Source organism: Hydra viridissima, unplaced genomic scaffold (assembly GCF_058129835.1).
Source record: "Hydra viridissima isolate aposymbiotic clone 2 unplaced genomic scaffold, HvirCarnegie_v1 scaffold_14, whole genome shotgun sequence".
Taxonomy (NCBI): domain Eukaryota; kingdom Metazoa; phylum Cnidaria; class Hydrozoa; order Anthoathecata; family Hydridae; genus Hydra; species Hydra viridissima.
In genome coordinates, this window is record NW_028324313.1 from 6555942 (window position 1) to 6576896 (window position 20955).

Consider the following 20955-nt stretch of genomic DNA (forward strand, 5'->3'; position numbering starts at 1 on the left):
AATAAGACAACTCAAGAAGTAGCTGTGACGGTAAAGCGGTGCAATTCTTAAAGATACTCGTCTGTAAACGAAATCGGCTTTCTTATTTGTTTAAAAAGATTTTTTTTTTTTTTTTTTTTTTAAAGAACAAGTGGCACGATTATTATGGCCATTTATTAATTGTTAATAAACAGCGTGGTGGGTGAGAAAGTTCTTCTTTGACCTATGACAAAATCCATCTGCTTTTCTATGAAGTTTATTTAGAGCAAGCTAAAAGAATTATAGCGAGCAAATTCCTGATTCCTTTTGCAACTTTCACTTCATCACACAATAAATATGACTTGAATCGCTAAGGATGGCATAATAGGCACACGATCGACCGAATTTACCTTATTTTAAGGACCTCTTATCGGTACGTTTTTTTAAGGATGAGGAAAACGCTTTTAACTTTCCTAACGGTTTTATTGCCAAAACTTTTTTAAATGCGTGTCTGTAAATGATTTTCATATTCAAGCCATAGGTTTAATTATTAATGCACACTCGTGAACTTAAAAAGTTCTAAAAGAACTTCACGGTAAAATCGGTGGCACGTTAGTTAATAATTCGACTTTTTCCTTAAAGTGAGCTTTACATATTTTCATGAATTTAATCCTTGGTTGATTTGATCATTATTAAATTTGGTAAACGATTAATTTAACTTTAAATAGGTATGAAAATATAAAGTTGAAAACGAAAAACCATCAAACATGTTTGAAGGCTGAAAGTAAGAATGTTATTTTAATATATTTTTACTAAGTGAAAAAACAATCTTAAAAATGACATTCCTATTTTAAAATGTTATTTTTTTGTTGTTGTTGCTTTCCGTTTGTTTTTTGTATTTTTTTGTGGGGGGAGTGTGCTTGCTTTATAGGTCCTTTTAAATCAAAGTATAGACAGTTTATTTGTTCTGTTTTTTACTGAAAATAACTTTTTCGCCTAAGAAATATTTTAATTTTATGGAAGTTGATTTTCACTTTTAACTCTAAAGAAACGATTTTATATCAATGTTTACCATTTTACCGACCATCTGAAACATCGTTTGTGTTTATCTTTCGTGTGTTTGCGACATTCTTTTATAGAACGTTTCGTTTAAAGGTGGTTTGAACTTTATTATCTATTGAAACTTTTTTACTATTTTGATAAAGAGTTTCAACATTCGAGTTGAATTACATTAGACAAAATAAAAGTAACTATCGTGTTTATAAGATTCACCGGTCTCTGTAAGTTACTTGGTTTTTACTGGTTTTTGGTTTTAATGAGACATTGGTCTTTCCAACAGCTTAACAAAAGCTCAGCCATCATCAAGAAATGGCGCTGGTTTTATTGGCAAAGCATGGGAAACCGTGGAACGATCGGTTTCTGCGATCAACCTGTATTTTACTTTTTTTTTTTTTTCCTTGCATTGTTGTTGTTTTGTTTTTGTTTTTTGTTTTTTTCTTTTCCTTTTAAATTCTTGTAAACGGTTTGAATCTTAAAGCTCCGAAATAAATATTTAAATAATTAATGCCTTGGCATTATACTAAAAAATATATTCGCATTATTTAAAAAGAAGACAAACTTTTATTTTTACAAAAGTTTAAAAAAAAAAACTAAATAGTTTTTCTGGTTTTAATTTGATAAAGAGCTAATAAAATAAATCGAAACTCTTTTAACCTCTTTATTAATAACCTGGGGTTGGGATATTATCTATGATGTTCATCCCGCCCCTCTTAAACAACGTTTTGTATAAAACTATTAAACATCATTGTTTATTTCAGCTGGATTTATATTTTAACGTCGAGATGTACATAGGTCTATATCATTCTTTAAAGAAACCTTTAAACTCAATGTACAATAGCAACCTAATACCCAGTGTATAAAACTAAAACACGTACCTAATTTTATTGAAGATTTATTAACTAATTATCATCCTTGCTCTATATCTTCAGTTAACTTTGCATAGTAAGACAAGTTTGATAGATAAACTATTCCTTTTGAGGCTACTTTATTTGTAAAGCTCGAACGTAGGCAAGAATTGCGTAAAAATAATTTTAAAAATAGCAGTAGTGGCAGGATTGCCAATAGTAGCAATTATCTTGTAAACGCTTCCCTTTTCATTGAAAATAAATTACGTTTTGCAGAGATCGGTTTGTAAAGTATTTGGGTACCATTGGAAAATGTTAATGAGTTTATTGACAATGCTTACGTCATTTCTTTGTTCTGGCAGACAATCTTATAAGAGTAATTAAAAATTAAAATTTTGAGCATCCCAAGATTATTTCATCTGTTCGTAGAGTTAAAGTTAAAAACTCAGTTTCAGTGAAAAAGTTGTGTTCTTTACTCTTACTTCACTGTTTTGGCTGCAAATACAAAGGTGAACCTGAACGATCAAACATTGTATGATACTGTTTGTTGTGCGAGATTGTTTTAACTATTTTTCTTTTCAAAGCCTTTTTAAAAATCTTTTAAAAAGCATTTTGAACTTATAAAAGTATCCAGAAACTTTTTTCTAGCGGGAATAACAAAAACGTTGAAAAAAAATCCTTTAGAGAAGTTAACCATGTAATTTTTAACGCTTTTAACAGAACACATGACGTAGCAAACAAAGCGTTGCGTGTTGTAGAGACTTGTTTAAAAACATATTTGTTACAATTATTTAGTATTTAGTAACGTAGGGTAGAAAAAAAGCTTTCTAAGAGTAAAACTCTCAGAGAACTTTCCTTTTATATTTAAGAATCAAACCGTGTTTTTATTTTAAAGACTGTTGCCCTTCGCTTTTTTTGCTATTAATCTAGAACCGTTTATCTTCTTCACCAATAGATTTAATTATGCAATTATGTCGTATAATCTTACAGGTATACTCAATGGCTCTTCGCCACGCCAAAAAAAGTGAAAGGAACTGGGGGAGAGACAAGCTTATATATCCGAGTGAATTTTGAATTTTTTTTTGTTCTGCTATTTATAACACTTGCCTGTAAAAAGCTAAAAACAAAAAAGCACATGTGCAGTAAAAGTAGATTAAATTGCATTCACTTTTCATGATATAAGCAAAATGTTCCTGAAAAAAGTTATTTGTACTTTTGCAAAATGTTGGATTTGATTTTCCAACTTTGTAAATAAGTGCCATCATTTAAAATGAACGTGCTGAAGCTTAGTCGGTGTTCCTTAAAATCATTCCTCGAGTTTACTCTGCTGCAAGGTAGGATTTTATGGAGTTTCAAATCAAAGCCTATAAAAGGTGTAATAAAACAAATCTGGTCGATAATCTACAAAATGAAGAGAGCTTGCTTCAAACAGCTCTGATGCTAATAGAACTTCTTATGAACGCCAAATTTATTTGATTTATTTAATAATCATCTCAACACTTCAATAAGAACAAAGAAGCTCAATAAAAGATGCTTAAAGGTGAGTTTAAAATCTGTTGTATTTAACGCTAGAATCAGAAGAAGCACAACTGCCTCTCAATAAGGAAGGTAGAAATCAGATTGGAGATTTAAAAAAAGAAAAAAAAAAGCTAGATTAAACAGCAGTTCCCAAATCTCGAGATTAAAGGCAACGAGGAATCTGTTTTATCTTTTACTCATAAGAAGTGATCCAGTTATGTCCTCAATTAGCTTTAATTAGCACAAGACGGAAAACGGCCACTTTGCTCGCTTTCTGAAATATATATTCATTTTGGCTTAAGCAGTTTTGTTAAAGTCTCATAGTGATACATATAAGTATATATATATATATATATATATATATATATATATATATATATATATATATATATATATATATATATATATATATATATATATATATATATATATATATATATATATATATATATATATATATATATATATATATATATACTTATATGTATATAATAACCTAATATGGTTAAAAATATTTTAACTTTTTTTTTTTTCAATTAGATGGAAAAATTTAAATCTCTTCATCTAAACACCCTACTAACCCATCCCTATTTCTTTCCAGTTTAACACCTATGTGCGTTACTGAATGTCTCCACAAATTTTACTGAATTTTAATTATTTTTGCATTTTTTGTAATGAGACTATACACATAGTAAAAAGAAATAAAAAATAATAATAGTCTTTGAAATGCTCCACTGATTTAGTTTAGCCATTTCAGAATAAAAAATATATCGTCAATCCTTTAGGAAATAAGAGCCTTATTTATAAAACCAACTAAAAAAGAGAAATATCTAATAATTAAAAATTAATAGATATATAATTAATAAATAGTCAAATGGAGTTTGTCTCGTCGTGAAATTTAGTCAAAGGGATCTCTGTAAACAGTTTATTAGAAAAAGAAAAAAAAACAACTAAAAAACGTTTTAAATTTATCTATAAATAATAATAAGTATGAATTATAAATAATAATAAGTATGAATTAGAAATCTGCGCTCAGCTTTTTTATTCTTCAAATGAGAACAAGCGAGAATAAAGAAAATATGAAAAACAAGACTAAAAAATTTTCTCTCTCTCGTTTTGATTAATTTATTTTTCTTTGGATTGCCGAGAAAAATAATGTAAACAGCAACTACCATATAACCTTAACTTTACAAACCAATATGCGTGAAAAAAAAAAAACACTTTTGAATGATCGTTTTTGAAAAATTGTTTTCTTGAAAAAACCTTAAATCATAAAGAGATCTTCATTTTCTGAAATCGTAAAAAATTAATCTTCATTTTCTAAAATCGTAATTTTTTTTAAAAATGAACTTAAGTGTAAATTAATTCACCGTCTCGTTTGGTATTCCTTCGGCACTTTTTAGCAAAAGTCTTTCAAATACTTGCTTATAGCATATATTCACTAAGTATGAAAGATGAGGCTTCCTCACATCTTTTAGACAACAAAATCTATATCAATACTACCTTTAAGAAACCTTATAATTGACTGTGAGGGAGGCTTAATTAACAAATTGAACCTTCGACCTGTTTCCTCGTTTACGGTATGACATATCAGAGGTTTGTTTTTTTTTCCAGCATTTTTTATTCTTGTATTTAGTGAATAAGATTTTCAACTCTTTCAACCACTTATTTTCAATTCATTCTTAGAGATGTACTCTACATCAGCTGTTTCAAGCACTTTACAGGATGAAAACCAGAATAATTCAGGTAACTTATTTTTAAAAGAAGAGTCTTTAATAATGTAAAACAGTGTAAGTAGAATAAAGTATATATGATAACAAACTATAATAAAAAGTAGTCCGCCATATATCCACAGATATCATCCAGACGATCTTTTTCACGTTATAAGTCATCCTCTAATATTTGCGTTTACTTAAGAAGACAACCTAAATAATTCAAAAAATCATAGGATAAAGTGAAAAATCATAGGATAAACTGAAAAATCATAGGATAAACTAAAAAGTAATTTAGAATGTCTTGCTATGTAATTGTTGTTACTCGTTCTAATAGCCGATGGAGTAATCTTGGGATGCCATTTTTAAATACTTTTTCTCTTAACTTTCTCTGCAATATTCAAGATGTTCTTAAGATGATAATGCGTTGGCTTTATTCTTTTTTCCTCGATTTCAAGTTCGAATCGTTTTTCCTCATTTTACTCAGTTTTTCACGACGAATTTTTCTTTTTCATTATAAATCCGATTTTTAGGATCTATTGAGGCTAAATTATAGTGGAGGAATGAGGGGGGGGGAGGGAAGATGGAAGATGGAGAGAAGAGTACAATTTTAGAAAAAAACGATGTGTCTTCTTGAATTTTTTTTTAAGAAATTATAAATATACTGTAAAAGTCTGTCAGGTGGTCAAGACGAGGATGGTATGTAAAGTTTGTAATTTTTCTGTATTTGAAGTGTTTTTCATTTAAAATGATAAGTTGGCCTTCCTCGTTCTGCGCTAGAAGCGATAACATTCTGATACACGTATTTATTCTTAAAGAATGGTTTCTACTAAATTCATCCATTTCTTTTTAAAACTGTTTAAATTTAACAAGATATTCGCTAATGATGTTCTTTGTTGTTTTTCCGTTTTGCTACAATTACGCGAGTATCGTTAGATTATTCATATAAATAATTAATAATAACTTTCCATTAAAATCTGCACTAATTCGCCATTATTAAAACCTCACCATTTCAAATTAATTTTTTCTGAACATACAACACATTATTTTTCTAAGTATTAAACACATACACCTTTTTTTGTTGTTGTTGTTTTTTTGTTTTTAATAAGAAACATGTATATATGTAACTAGTACTAGGAGTCCCAAAACCTTAAAAAATTATTAACACTAAGTTATTTTTTGATAAGAAACTTATTTTATTAAGATTTCGAGGAATATTTCCCAATTTTTTACCTACATGTCAACATAACACAAAGTTAAAACAACAGTTTAAATCAGTAATTAATTTTCAATAAACAGTTTAAATCAGTTAAATAATTTTCGCATACAATCGAATGGAATTCGAAGCTAAAAGAAAAGGAAAAAGTTTTTATTTAAAATCACTTGAATGGAAATTTATTTTCAGCCATTAGATTTCAAACCAAAATGTATATAAACAAGTTTGAATAATTTATGTTGCAATTATAATTCAGTCCATGGGATAAGCGCAAAAAACCGAAAACTTTATTTAAATATAACTTCAGTAAAAATGTCAAACATCGAGACACCTTTGTCATTATTTCCGTTCCTTTGTTTGCTGAAGAAAGTAAGCTTGGTATATTCGGATGTAATGGATGTATGAAACGGTTTAATTCAGACATAGGTCGTAAATTGCACAAAGCTTGGTGCCAGAAATTAAAAGAAAATACATTCGTATTGATTCAAAAAGTGATGCTAACTGTTCCTTAGCCGATAATGTGAATGACATTGAGAATGAAGTGAATTTTGTTACCAAGGAAATCTTAAACTCTGTACAAATACGCGAATCTAAAGAAATCGATGACGCAAAGAACAAAAAGAAGGGTCGTTGTAGTGCCGATTAGCGCGGATCGTATACCAATCATTTTAAATGCAAAGTAATCACGGAATGTGATCACTAACAGTTTAATAATGACGTAACATTTAATCACTAACTGGAAAAACAATCGCCGTTTTTTAATTGATGCCGCTGTTATTAAACATAAAAAATTAACAAAAAAGAACAGACCCAGCACTTGATATAAACCTATTTCATAAAACTGAATAAGATTGTTGGTGCACGAAAGAAAGCCTACGATATAAAGATACAAAAAACTGATCGCAGGGATTATAGAACCTGGGTGAGCCAACCAGAACCAGGTCTATGCAAACGACAATATACTCTTCAAGTTTGTATTTTGTCTTAGAGCAAAGTTCGGTTGGCGGTGATTTTTCGTGGAAAAGATAAACGAACCAGCCCCGATGATAAGGAATCTTACTATAAAGACGTTGATGTCTGTTGGCAACAAAACGCATGGGTAAGAAAAACTTTGAAACCAGCTGTCAAAACTGATAACAATAAAGAGTTTATATTATTTTGTGACAGCCTAATTGCACAAAATAGTAAATTATTTTGTGCAGAAGTAAATTCGATAAATTCATATGGTGTATCTGGAGCTACAGATATATGGCAACCTGTAGATTATGGCATAGGTCAGATGTTTAAACGAGCTGTAGCAAACTTTAAAAAAGAGTGATGATGATAACCTTGATCTATGGCTGGGAAAAATTGAAAAAAAAAACTGGATATTAAAGTGAGAAGAATTTTACTTACCCTTTGGGTAGGAGAGACTTATCACCAACTGATGGGTGATGAATATGCACAAACTCGATGGAGAAGTTTTGAAAAAACTGGATCCTTGATTACGGGAGACAGATTGGAAGATTACAAAATAAATCCAGAAGGTGATCCGGGTTATGTTGTGCCACTCCCATTGCCTATGAAAACTAGCCACGAATCCATGGACTGTGAACCACCAATACCTGTCACGGAGCCTGAAGAAGGCCAGAACCAACAGAAGTTGATATAGATATATCAGAAAGAGTGAATGAGCCTAAAGACAGGGTTTTTAACCACGCTGTGATTAACCGGAAGATTCGTGGATATTACGACCGGTGGTACATCAGTAAATTTATTAGTAAAATATCCTGCTTTGTTCAGGGACAAATCTGAGTGTTATATAACATTGAATAGAACTGATAGAATTCAAATGATTTTAGTTAATGAACTGTAAAAGATTTTATCTTACTTGTTAACATGTCCTCAACTAGCATTTTATTACTTTTTCTCTCTTTTGATAATCTGAAACTAAAGAAACTCTTCAGAAACTTTAAGCACCCTTAAATAAGAAGAGTTACCCTTGAAATAAGAAACTTTCTAGTACTAGCCCATTTGCTTGGTTTTTTATATATAAAAAAAAACGTTATATCCGGAAACTAAAGTTTTGAAAGAAATATAAAAAAATATAAACCGTCGTTTTTTAAAAACTTAATGTAAATAAATCATTGTAAAGAGCATACTTTTATTGTTTCGACTGTTAAAGATTCTTAACTTGTAAAGACTATTTAAAAATGTTTAAAAATTTACAAATTGAAAAATACATTTAACTTTAAAATTTTGCTTCAAACAGTCCTCTGATCCAAGAACAATTGACATTTAAGAAATAGAAATACAGAAAATTCTTATTTGCGAAGGTGCAGCCAAAATGTAAATGAAATCTCATTAAATGATTATGTTGGGGGAAGAAATCCAAAAGTTTTTTGTAGTTTTATCTTTTAAATAGTTTTTGTAAAAAATTAGTTTTGATTGTAATTATAAAACTTTTTTTAACAATATATTTAACATGTATGTAGGTGAAAAAAAGTAAAAAGATTATATCTGCTTTTATTAGCTTTTCAAAAGCAGCATGCTTATCACGTTTTTGAATTGATATTGTAAATAGGGTTCTCTGACGTCCAAAATTTATGAATGAGAACGCAATACAAATCTAAAATTAACATCCTCAGATTGGTTTAATAAAGAGTGCTAATGCTTTTTGTGGAGACACTGAATTTTAAAATAGGGGGAGGGAGAGGCGTGTATGAAACATGGTGAGCAAACTAAGCCTGCCCCTGGTACATTTTTAGTTGCATTAAGAGATGATAACAATGATTATCGTCAACAACCATCTTTGATCAAGAGAATTTTGAGTCTTTCAAGTGTATCCATCAACGGTTTCATTACTTGAAATGAGCCTAGAGCAGATAATTATCTTTTTCTGGAGATTTTTGTGTTCGACTTTTTACATTTAAGAAATTTCGAGCTTTTGAATATTATTATCTTTTTCAGTCAAAATGTGGTCAATTTTTTAAATTTTTGTAATAAAAACTATTTTATGCTTAACTTTTTAGATTTTCTCTTTTTCACAAAATCTATACAAACAATAACATTTAAGTTAAGTCTAGTAAGGAAAAACCTCAGTAAGCATGAAGTGTCAATGACCACATTTTGACTGAAGAAAGTAACATTGTCAGCAATTTAATGAACAAATAGTGAAAGGTAACATGTTTTCCAAATAACTTTTATCGAATTTATTTTCTCAGTTTCTCACTCTTATACTTGCCCACCATTTTAAACACCAATAATTCTTCCATTTTCTTGAGCATCGATACGTTTCTTATAACCGGAGACTCTTCTGTCGGAGCCCCATTGCCATTAGCCCTCTATGCATATGCCAAAACATTTTTACTCAAAATATTGGTATTCTTAGGGTTTTATTTTTAATAAAAGTTGTACAAAGTTGTCCATATGGCCGCGTGGCCCAATGGATAAGGCGTCTGACTTCGAATCAGAAGATTGTGGGTTCGATCCCCATCGTGGTCACCTTTTAATTTCTTTTGGTTAAGTTTATGTAATTCTAGTTCTACGAACAAAATCGTTCTCAAAACCAAATTCTATGCAATCCAAATTGCATATTGATTGAATAATGTAATAACTTGAACATTGGAACTAATTCTTCGGAATCTCCCTTACTTGCAGGGCCGCCGAGAGGGGGGGGGGGGCTTGCTTACTTGCTATTGTTTTTGCTACGTGAAAGGAATTATAACTGATTTACTAACATTAATTATCTGTTTGGACTTCAAAACATATGGCCAGTACTTTTGTTCACGTTAAAATTTTTCAATTTACAATAATGGTTTAGAAATAATTGTTTAGATTTGAATCGTGTATGGCCGCGTAACCTATTGGATATTAGGAAATGTAACTTCTTCCATTTTATATCGTCAAGTTGTTATATATCTAAAGAAATATAAAAAATTAAAAAGTCAAAAATTACTCAGTTCTGATTTATCAACTTAACCATTCAACAAGTCGCCTAGTTTCATAATTTTTTAAGTTTGTTATCCGTTTAAAGAAAATTTTAAAATTAGCCAAAAAAATCAAAAGTTGACCACGATGGGGATCGAACCCACAATCTTCTGATTCGAAGTCAGACGCCTTATCCATTGGGCCACGCGGCCATATTTGATGTGGAATATACTAATATTTAATCAAAGTTTACGTATTTTCAATATTTCAAGAATGAGTTTTTTTGAAGATTGACTTATAAATTAAAATCAAAATCTATAATTAAAGCGTTAAAGCTCGGTTTACTGCTTTGAAATAGCTATGACTGAGGTGATATAAAACATTTTAAGGAATGCAAATAAAGAAATCAAAAAACATTACCTTGAACAAAAACACTCGCCTGATATTTTGGTGGATAAAAACTAATTTTAGTTGTAAATTAGCTAATAGAATTTATATTAGTTAGAATTTTGTGGAAAATATATTTTTTATTTGATACATATATCTTTTAAATATTTATATTCCTGAACATAACTAAAAACATTGCATTGTCGGGGAATCGAACCCCGGTCTCCCGCGTGGCAGGCGAGAATTCTACCACTGAACCAACAATGCCTATCAACTAATGGAAAGTTTTAGTATAATATAATAAAAATAAAGTTAATCATTACCATTAGAATTTGAGACAATCATTGAAAGAAAATTATTCCTAAGCGGTCCCCCAAATTTTGATTGTTTTCAATTTCAAAATATTTGAAATATAACTTTTTATTAAGTTACTTTAAAAATAAAAAAATTTCTTGTATAATTTGAGGTCTCTAAAATCAGGGAATCCAGGTTGTAGCCTATCTTGCCTGTGCGTTAAGACAGCACTGAAGACCACAGATTTGAACACAAATCTTCAATTTCAAATAAGTCAAACGCAGTTACGATCAACATTTCATAGATTACAGTTGACAGAAGCTTTTATAAATTGGAAAATCACACTTAAGTAAGGTTTTCGGTTTTTGTAAATGCATAAAACTACCACTTAAAAGTTGATAAACAAAGAGTAAAACATCATAAATCCACCAAGATGCTCTGATGATGATAGAAAATCTGTAAGTTAATTTTTTAAAATGAATAACAAATTTTGTTAATCATGTTAATGAACGCATAACAAACTATTTATTTGCCTAGTTATCTAGTTATCAAAAAGATAAATAATACTCCCTCTGTCCCAAAATACTGCCCCGATTTCATAAAAGACTTAGAATAGAAATGAGAACTGTGTTTTGGGACAGAGGGAGTATTATAATGAAAAAATGAAGAACTACGATGAAAGTATGATTCTGGTCATAGAAAATTTAACACACAAGGCTCAATATGAGAAATGAAAAACTTCTAAAAAATTGACAAGGCGTGTGTCATAAAACTATGAAATACCCCAAAATTTAATAGTTTATTTTGATATAAGTGGACAGGCCTCGACATTGTAATAATGAAACAAGACCAGTCCTGTGACATCTTCTAGTCAAAAAAAAACAAAAACAAATGATAACAAATGATATATTTGCTTGAATGGCGTTTCACCTGCTCAAAATCCAATAGAAAAAAGTGGAGAAATTTTCAAAGAGAATGTCGCTCTTACTGATCATGTTATTTTGTTTTACAAAGGTTAACTATATTTATATTTATTGTTATATTTATATTACAAATAAACATTGCTATGTTAAAAAAAAAGTAATGTGTTCTTATGTAACAGATTAAATAACAACATTTCTTTAATAATTACGGGTGGGCTTTTAATTTGGTCAGCAAATGTAGGGATTTGCCAGTTAAAGAAAAACACTTTCTAGTCCATTTTAATTTTTAAATATGTATCAAAAATCTGTATGATACTATATTCCAAAATTCAAGCTAAAATTTGAAAGAATTTTATTTTCCATACTTTTTTGACCATAATTTAGATCGAAACCAATGGAAGTTGCAACATTCAGCAGAAAAGGAAAACACAAGTCCTCCTAAGCTGAGCCAACATGTGCACTTAAGCTCACAAGATTTAAAAACCTGCGAAAGGGTAACCATTAACGTTTCGGGTTTAAAGTATGAAACCTTTTTTAAAACATTAGAACAATACCCTGAATCGTTGCTCGGTGATCAACTAAAGCGTGCTCCTTACTATGATGAAGACCACAACGAATATTTTTTTGATCGCAATAGACCTGCGTTCGACGCCATTTTATTCTATTATCAATCGGGTGGAAAGTTAATACGCCCACCAAACGTACCTATGGATGTTTTTGCAGACGAAATAAGATTTTATGAACTTGGTGAAGAAGTAATACATAAAATAGAAAGAGAAGAAGGTTATATAGAAGAAGAAGAACCAGTTTACCCTAAAGGAAAATGGAAACGAAAGATATGGGAGTTATTTGAATTCCCAGATACTTCAATATTAGCCAAAGTTGTCGCAATTATGTCAATTTCTATAATTACTCTTTCTATTGTCACATTTTGTATTGAAACACTTCCACAATTTAGATACGAAAAATATGATTGTATAAACGGAACCGATAATTGCAAAACACGAGAAATAAATAACGAAAAAGCCATGCCTTGGTTTGGCATAGAATCCGCATGCATTGTATGGTTTACATTTGAATATATTATGCGATTTTTTTCATCTCCCGATAAGTGTATATTTGTGAGATCCTTTTTGAACATTATTGACATTGTTGCTATCTTACCATACTATATTACATTACCGATGGAGTCAGCAAATGTATCTTCTCTCGGTGTACTCCGAGTCATTCGATTAGTACGTGTCTTCAGAATATTCAAACTGTCCAGGCATTCCAGAGGGCTTCAGATATTAGGACATACATTAAAAGCGAGTCTGCGCGAACTCGGTCTGTTAATCTTCTTTCTACTTATTGGTGTTATACTCTTTTCTTCTGCTGTTTACTACGCAGAAGGAGGGGATAAAGAAACATTTAAAAGCATTCCTGACGCTTTTTGGTGGGCTGTTGTAACAATGACCACGGTTGGTTACGGTGATATGAAACCAACTACTCCGTGGGGAAAAATTGTGGGGAGTTTGTGTGCGATATCCGGCGTGTTAACAATTGCACTTCCGGTCCCTGTCATTGTCTCCAATTTTAACTACTTCTATCACAGGTTCTTTTTTTTACATATTTAAAATTTTTTTTTATCTAATGTTATTTATGCTTTAAAACAAAAAACATGATGTTGACAAAATAAACCGGCTGAAACAAAAAAGACTTTATCTTATTTTTTTAACGGCTTATTTGCTCTTAAACTTTAATGATTTTTTAAATCCAGAGAAAATGAGCTGAGAGCAGCCGATGCAAATAAAAAAGAGAAGAAAAGAAAAGAAGAAGAGAAAACAGAAAAAAAAGACGAATGGAAAAAACTTTCACTGGGAGAAATTGATGATTTAAATAAAGATAAACTAAATAATGGCATACATAGAATTATATTATTCGAAGATGAACGTGAAGAAGTAATGGGCGAAAATGTAACTGTGCCTTTATTAAATATTACGTCGAACGATTGTCCGCAAAATGCTGCAAATGTTAATTCCATAAAACAAACTGAAAACGATTATTTAAATAACACCCACCCTATCGACTATAAACTGTAACCCAGGTGATAATCAATAAATAACATGACCGCCCTGTAAATAAATGCAATGACCTTATAAATCGCAATAAATATATTTAAATATAATAATATTTTTGTTTAAGGAATTTTTTAAAATATTCTCTAAGTAATCATTTTATTGGTTTCTTTTTCTATAGTCGCTGTTAGTATAAATTATGTTAATTTATATAAACTGTTGTTGTTTTTTTTTGAAGAAACTTTTGCCCCATCTCGATTATAACAATATGTTTCTTTAGCAAAAGGCTTACAACCATTATTTGACGCTTTTGACTTCAGTAATAATGATTACCAGGGGTGCTACAGATATTGACTGTTGTGTAACCAATATCTACCTCTAAAAGTATTGATGCAACTGTTTTTTTAAAGAATAACTTTTTTATTTTAACAATAAAAACTGAATTGAAATATTTGAAAGTGGTACATCAATAAGGACAAAGAAGAAATAGAGTTGCATACCATGTTTTTTAAGAAAAACTTTTTATGTTAAGAAAAATGGAAGCTAAAATTAAAAGGTCCACTTTTCTGATAAGCAAGGCTCTTTGAAAAATATTTTTTAAAGAAAATTGTCAAGGAAAATAGAAACTTGAAATTAGAACCTTGATAAATAGCAATTTTTAGCTCAATGTTATTTGATTTTAAAACTGCTGCATAACAAATTTTACCATCAAAAATTGATTTTGCTTTGGTTTGAATAATTTTCTTGGATGAAGCATTTTACTTCGCTTTTCAAGGAACTGTTCAACTAAATTACTTCAATTTTTAATTATGAGGTTTCGTCCTGGTTCCATCTGGTTTCTTTCTTGCGAATTTTTTGGCTAATTAAAAAATGTATAGTACCACATAATACTTACTTTAAGACAGACCCGCTAAAATAGTATGCAGGTCCCAAAGCAAGAAGAAACAAGGACGCTCCGTTGATGAGATCAGCGATCTAAAAGACAAGGACTATTCTTGAAGAGAGAATTAGAAGACAATTTTTAAACTGTTAAGTCCTCAGGACTTGCTAATTCTAAAATTGTAAATAACCTGGTATCTGTACTGAACATTTCTAATTATTTACATGTATTCATAGCAGCCGAGAGAAATTTCGGGCCCCGGGGAAGTTTTCTTAAGGGGCCCTCATTATGATCAATTATATACCTATGGCTCTGGTCATTGAAAATTAAAAATAAAAGTTATTAAATCTTTCAAAAGTCAAAACTATTTAAATCTTTTAAAAATTATTTTAAAAAATCATTTGTACACACGGGGCCTCGGGAATCTTCCCCGTCTACCCCCCCCCCCCCCTCTCGGCGGCCATGCATATATTTGAATTTTAAGTAAATCAGCTTTAAGCATACAGACTCATTGTAATGAAGTATGTTGTTGATCTTGGTCACAAGTATCTTAAATTTGGATCACGTAGTCGCGGTGAAATCACCTATTATCTTTTAATCACGGAAGTTAAGTCGGAGTTACACGTGTGTATAAAAAAAATTCTCAATTGACAAATAGATATAATAAACAAAAAATAGATGTTATAAATAAAAAATAAACATAATAAATAAAAATAGATATAATAGATAAAAAAAAATAGATATAATAAGTAAAAAATTGGTTTAAACTGTTTTAATCAATTTTAGCGTAGCAAAGCATATTTCCCCGAGCTGAGATATTATGAATCTGATAACTCCTTAGTAAGCATTTAACCATGAACGTCTTTTGTTTTGCCGGATGTTGGTTTTTTTCTCCTGATTTAAAACATTCAAAGCGACTCACAGTGACTCAAAACAACAAAAAAATGGCAATTAACCCTCACAACTTTTTTGTAAATATAGTACCCTTTTTTAATATTGTTTAATTACGATGATTATTTATTTAAAAAGTAAAAACAGTTTTTTCATAAAACTTATATTTTATATTTTATTGTTAAAAGAAGTTAAAAATTTTAACATTATTTTCAAAGAAATCTGAAAAATGAGAGATTTTTGTTTAGTAAAAATGGAGACTTTTTAATCTAAATAAAAATCTATATTTACTTTTAAATTAATCTTTTAACTTATTTCAAATACATTGAAAAAAACTTATATTTATATTAAAAACTTATACTACATATTTCAAATATATTGAAAAAAAATTTGCAAACTGATTTTTTTTGTTCAAATTAGAAGAATTTTCTAAAATAATATAGAATATATGCAAACTTTTTTGTTTTAAACATCAGCTAAAAAAATGTTCCACCGAGTTCCAAGGAGATATTTTTTTTTTCAGTTAATTAACACTTTTTATTCTAGAGTATAAAGCAAAAAAATATTATATACAAATTTGAAAAATATGAATATACAGTCAAAAGTTACCGTAAATTTTATAAACTTTTGATAAAATAATGTGCTTAAGTAACCAAAGCAAAAGTTTATTTAGATTTAAAGCATAAGCAGTCTTTAAAAACACGTCAATATATTTTATAGGTCGTTCCGTCTTGTGTAACCTTCCCCTAAATCAACTTTAGCTTGGTTCCCTTATGTATTTACATGGTTATGTTTTAATGAACTGACTTTTTCTTTCAAAACTCCTTGTTTGTTAAAGAAGAAAAGTATATGTTTTTAAAAATTTTTCAGTTCTAATGCAATGGTCAAATAACCAAGAGAAATTTTAAATGCTTTCTTCTAATACGCAAAATTTCTGAAACTTTGTTTTCTGTGGTTGTACTCAGTCCACAATTTGAATGGGCCGCGATAATGTTAAGCTTCAACTGACTCCGGTTACTTACCTCGTGGTATATGGCAACCTTTTTCGCACGCAGACATAAACAAAGATTCTTCAAACTATGATTCTTATTAATTTCATATGTGAGATGTGGATTTAAACATACCCAGACTAAACTTCTTTTTCAATTTTAAACATAACCAAAGTTATTTTTTGAGTTAAACAAAGGATTAATATGTAAGTATATATTATCACAAATATTTCACAATATTCATTTATTTTAGATTTTACAAAACTTTCAGCAACCAACAGAATGCCAACAATAGATACAAGCAACGAAAAGAGTATGGTAAGTCTCAATCTAAGTAGTTAGTATTGTAAAATCTTTTTGGAATATTTCATACACGAACAAATGAATGAATTTTTAGACTATGTTACGATATATTTAGTAAAGAAGTAAGTTTGTATTTGCTTATTATATAGTATTTGACTCTTAAATTCTTATAAGTTTTGTTCTCAAAATGTAGTAAACTGTTTAAATTTGATCAAGTGATAGCAATCTTTTTAAGGAATTACTCAGCTTTATAATTTATTGGAGTTTATTGGTAAAAACTCCAAGCACATATCGCTCTGATAAAGCACATATTACACTGATAAAACTCTTATCTTACTTGAATTTCATAATAGAAAAGTTTAAAGTTAAGTAATATAACCACTTTCAGTTGTATTACTCCATAAACCATAAATACAATAAGAGATTTTTTTGCTCTTTTATTTATTTAGATTTCATTAGATGAAAACAGTAAGATTAAATACTTAGAAATTAGAAGTAACATGGTATACGGGGAACCTGAGGAATTTGATGCACTATGTTTGTATACAGACATTCAGTCTTCAGAGAAAATATTTGAATGTGGATTTTGTCTTAATAATGGTAACGAACTCCTTACTTTTAACAATAAATTCAATATGGATGTTAGTGGAATTATTACTCTTCGTCCTGGCAAGGTCAAAGATCAAAATAGGAACTCAAATGAAGTCCAATTTTCTTTGTGTGATCTTAAGTTCTTTGCACTTCGCAAGTTTTACTTTTTGGAATTGCAACACAATGAAATTTTTTTTACACTCCGTGTTTTAGTAAGTAAGATTTTGTATCCACAGTTAAAGAAGTTCAATCCATTCTTAGAAACAAAAGCACCATTTAAAACAGGTACACTTCCTTTGGTATTTTTTAAAGGTAAATGGTTTCAATATACAACAATCTCTTCATTGCATGAAAAAAGAACAAATTTGAAAATTGAACTTGTGATGGACAGCATCCCACAATATACTAGCATTTATTGTGATTATTTGCATACAGAATCTGATTCCCTACTTGATATATTTCTTTTTTTTGCTTTGGTAACAAAACACAGAGGAAATAGCCCAGTTGTCTATTGTGGTGATAAGTTATCTCTATACAAGTTGTTATCAGCAATCCACCAGTGTAAATGTGACACTGGAGAGGTTAACACCCAACCATATATTGGTAAAATTGAATCTGTGGATAGTTCCTTATTCAGCATTAACTTTACAAAAGCATTTGATACAGGGATTATCCAATCTAAAGACATAAATCATATAAATGCAATGGATTTGATTTTTCTAAAATCAAAATCAGTTCCACACCCACTAACTATGATAAATGTAATTACACGTAGTGTTTTAGAAATGTCAAAAAAGGAGAATTCTTTTCAGGATATCTTTAGCATTTTCCTGCAACACTTTTTAACTCAGGAGGCAAAACTCACTGTAAAAGCAAACTTAATAGCGTATTTTGGTGGATTATAGTGTCATTTAACTTTTTGTGTTTTATAAAATGTCTTTGTTTATATGAACTTAGTCTTTACAGAAGTTAAGACATCTTTTTAAAATGTAAAACAAATCTACATCTTATACATTTAAATAAATATCATTTACAATATTTCAATTGATAAAGCATTTACTTAATTGAGGAATTATTTCTAGTAAATCTTTTTTGAAAAGCTTAATGCAAGCATAAGTTTTTTAATAGCAATCTCTTGAAAATAATATTTATCTATGTAATAGTTGAATATAGAAAATAATTATGCAGTTCCTTTTTGTTTGAGAGTGTTTTAGTGTGATTTTATTTTGAATGCTAATTGTTTGTCATCAAAGTAGCATCAGCAACACTGTGTGATATCTTTCTATTTTTCATTTTCAACTTATACGCATTTTTACATGGTAAAAGTTTAAAGAGTTATGTTTTCTTTTTTTGGTTATTTTTAGTAGTGCTCAGTTATGTAGAAGAAAATGAAGTTCTAAATAAAATCACCATTTTTTTTTTTTTTTTAAAAAAAAAAAATATTTTATGTAAAAAAAGAAAAGCTAGGTATACCTTCGTATAGATTTAAATATGGATTTGAATATCATTTTGATTTTATCTATTTATAATTTAATGGTGTGTATGTGTGAAGTTTATATAACTGCAAATCAAGAATAAAAAGGAAAAAAAACGGTTTTAAAAGCTTTTATTGTGATGACTGAATAACTAAATGTTCGATTCATTTTATTTTTTCAAAACTCAACTGAAAAAAAAATTCTTTTTAAATATTAAAGTTGTTTATTGGTATTTAATGTTGTTAATATATTTATAGCTATATAATAGATTTACAAACGCAGATGTACAGATAAGAAACCACGCAATTGTATCTTGTAATTTAGTTGTTTCGGGGAATTTTTTAATATTTTTTTTTTATCTCGGAAACTTGCGAAATCGTCTTCAACTCGTGACGACATCCTACTATTGTTATCCTTCATCCTTTATTGTTATATTTATTACTGTTATTTTGATTGTTATTGTGTTGCATTAGTTTATTTTCTTTACGAATTTTTGTGACGCTAAACTAGGTCTCGTTTTATCTGCAGGGTAAGACAGTCAAACAGGTAGATATCTTGTTGGAAGAAAACCACCCGTTTTATTCTGGGCTCACTTGATATTTAAACTATATATTCAATACATAGTATAGATCCTTAGAGGATTCGATAAAAAACACTTGTTTATATCCCAGCCCAATTGGATCGATAAAATAATAGCCTGTGAATAATTCCACATCGTTTTCAACATTGGAAGTGTTTTTATTTAACATGTAATAAAGATACTAGAACTATTATTAGGTCTATGTGTACTTAAGATAGGTCATTGAATATAATTCCCCGAAAAATCCTTTATTATTATTTTGTTTTACATTGTCTCTAAAGCTACAAATGTAAGGTCCTCCTCTGAGTATTTAAATGCTTGTTTCAGTATTTTAGATTTTTTTACAAAAAAAAAATTGGGTGTATTAGTTCAAAGAATAAAGACTTACAAGATTTCTTAGTAAAAAAGAAAATTAAAAAAATTTTTTTATATTTTCCGCCTCTCAGTCGTTTTTTAACTAATGGCACGTTTTAAAAGTTCTTTTAAAGCTATATTTAAGGAAAATCTTAAACTGGATTTACATTTCATGAATCATGTTCAAAAGAATATATAATATTTTGTGACCACAATCTTAAACTGGATTTACATTTCATGAATCATGATCAAAAGAATATATAATATTTTGCGACCACAGATTGCATTTTAACTAAGAAGAAAGATCTTTGAGTTAAATTTTCAGTTAACTACCTAAAGATTTTAAATTCTCATAAATGTAAATCAGTTTGTAGATTACTGTCTGTTCGTTACTCGAAAAACTGAAAGCTGAAGAAAAATTTAATTTAAAAATGGGCATGTTTTTAAATAAATCTTTTTTTATATATTTAAGCACTTTGATGAATTAACCCTTAATAATCTTTACTTATATACGAAGTATATAAGTAAAGATTATCAAGGGTTTATTAGTGCGCTTATTGACATGGAAATAGAAACCCGACACTTTCTCTGTAAATCTGAGTTTTCTTTTACCTATATTTCACGGCGAACACACAAATTTTCTTAAAGTATAAATAGTTATTGATTCAGACCAAAAAGGATTTACTGGAAATAACTTTGTTGCATATTCTTTTTAGCAAAACAATGATTGAAGAATGCATCAAATTTGATTCATTCAACAAACTATAAGCAATGGAAAAGTAATAAGACAAATGACAAAAAAAAATTACTCAGTTTTGGCGTTTTGAAGTTTAAAATCAGATTTTCTCAAAACCACGATGGGTCTGATCGTTTTTCCATTGTGGTTTTCAAATAGTTTTCGTTATAAAAATATTTGATCTTCTGAGCATGGAGTATTGTTACATATTCGTTGTGTTTTCGGATAACGCTGAGAGTTTCAGGTAGCAATAAAAAAAATCTCATTTTTAAATCTTA

General features: G+C 29.2%; 2 protein-coding genes, 3 non-coding genes and 1 pseudogene across 9 annotated transcripts; 4 read left to right on the top strand and 2 right to left on the bottom strand.

Annotated features, from left to right (window-relative positions):
• The first annotated feature begins 29 nt into the window (after window positions 1-29).
• On the top strand, window positions 30-14014 carry LOC145182195 (potassium voltage-gated channel subfamily A member 1-like). Of its 4 annotated transcripts, none has more exons than XM_090071115.1 (5): window positions 30-391; window positions 687-742; window positions 5067-5126; window positions 12206-13415; window positions 13581-14014. In XM_090071115.1, exons 3-5 carry the CDS (start codon window positions 5069-5071, stop codon window positions 13900-13902), a joined length of 1590 nt encoding a protein of 529 aa, XP_089927241.1. In that variant the 5' UTR covers window positions 30-391; window positions 687-742; window positions 5067-5068; the 3' UTR covers window positions 13903-14014. The 4 variants fall into 4 exon arrangements, with proteins under 4 accessions (XP_089927241.1, XP_089927242.1, XP_089927243.1 ...); XM_090071116.1 differs by lacking the exon at window positions 30-391 and adding an exon at window positions 537-599; XM_090071117.1 differs by lacking the exons at window positions 30-391; window positions 687-742 and adding an exon at window positions 1075-1390.
• Window positions 7135-8097, top strand: LOC149879073 (uncharacterized; annotated as a pseudogene).
• Trnar-ucg (transfer RNA arginine (anticodon UCG)) lies at window positions 9719-9791 on the top strand. The gene has a single exon. It is a non-coding gene; the product is annotated as a tRNA-Arg (tRNA).
• Window positions 10357-10429, bottom strand: Trnar-ucg (transfer RNA arginine (anticodon UCG)). The gene has a single exon. It is a non-coding gene; the product is annotated as a tRNA-Arg (tRNA).
• On the bottom strand, window positions 10801-10871 carry Trnag-gcc (transfer RNA glycine (anticodon GCC)). The gene has a single exon. It is a non-coding gene; the product is annotated as a tRNA-Gly (tRNA).
• A 2608-nt stretch (window positions 14015-16622) lies between the features above and the next one.
• On the top strand, window positions 16623-19458 carry LOC149879074 (uncharacterized). Of its 2 annotated transcripts, none has more exons than XM_090072245.1 (2): window positions 16623-16956; window positions 17391-19458. In XM_090072245.1, the coding sequence occupies exons 1-2, from the start codon at window positions 16921-16923 to the stop codon at window positions 18435-18437; spliced, it is 1083 nt and encodes a 360-aa protein (XP_089928371.1). In that variant the 5' UTR covers window positions 16623-16920; the 3' UTR covers window positions 18438-19458. The 2 variants fall into 2 exon arrangements, with proteins under 2 accessions (XP_089928371.1, XP_089928372.1); XM_090072246.1 differs by having other exon boundaries at window positions 16654-16844.
• Window positions 19459-20955: the final 1497 nt, after the last annotated feature.

Bases quoted from the DNA above. Each gene is read 5' to 3' on its own strand.
- LOC145182195 (XM_090071115.1), top strand. From the start codon at position 5,069: ATGTACTCTACATCAGCTGTTTCAAGCACTTTACAGGATGAAAACCAG. The intron at 5,127-12,205 runs GTAACTTATTTT...ACCATAATTTAG, and splicing joins TGAAAACCAGAATAATTCAG to ATCGAAACCAATGGAAGTTG. The intron at 13,416-13,580 runs GTTCTTTTTTTT...TTTTAAATCCAG, and splicing joins TTTAACTACTTCTATCACAG to AGAAAATGAGCTGAGAGCAG.
- LOC149879074 (XM_090072245.1), top strand. From the start codon at position 16,921: ATGCCAACAATAGATACAAGCAACGAAAAGAGTATG. The intron at 16,957-17,390 runs GTAAGTCTCAAT...TTATTTATTTAG, and splicing joins CAAGCAACGAAAAGAGTATG to ATTTCATTAGATGAAAACAG.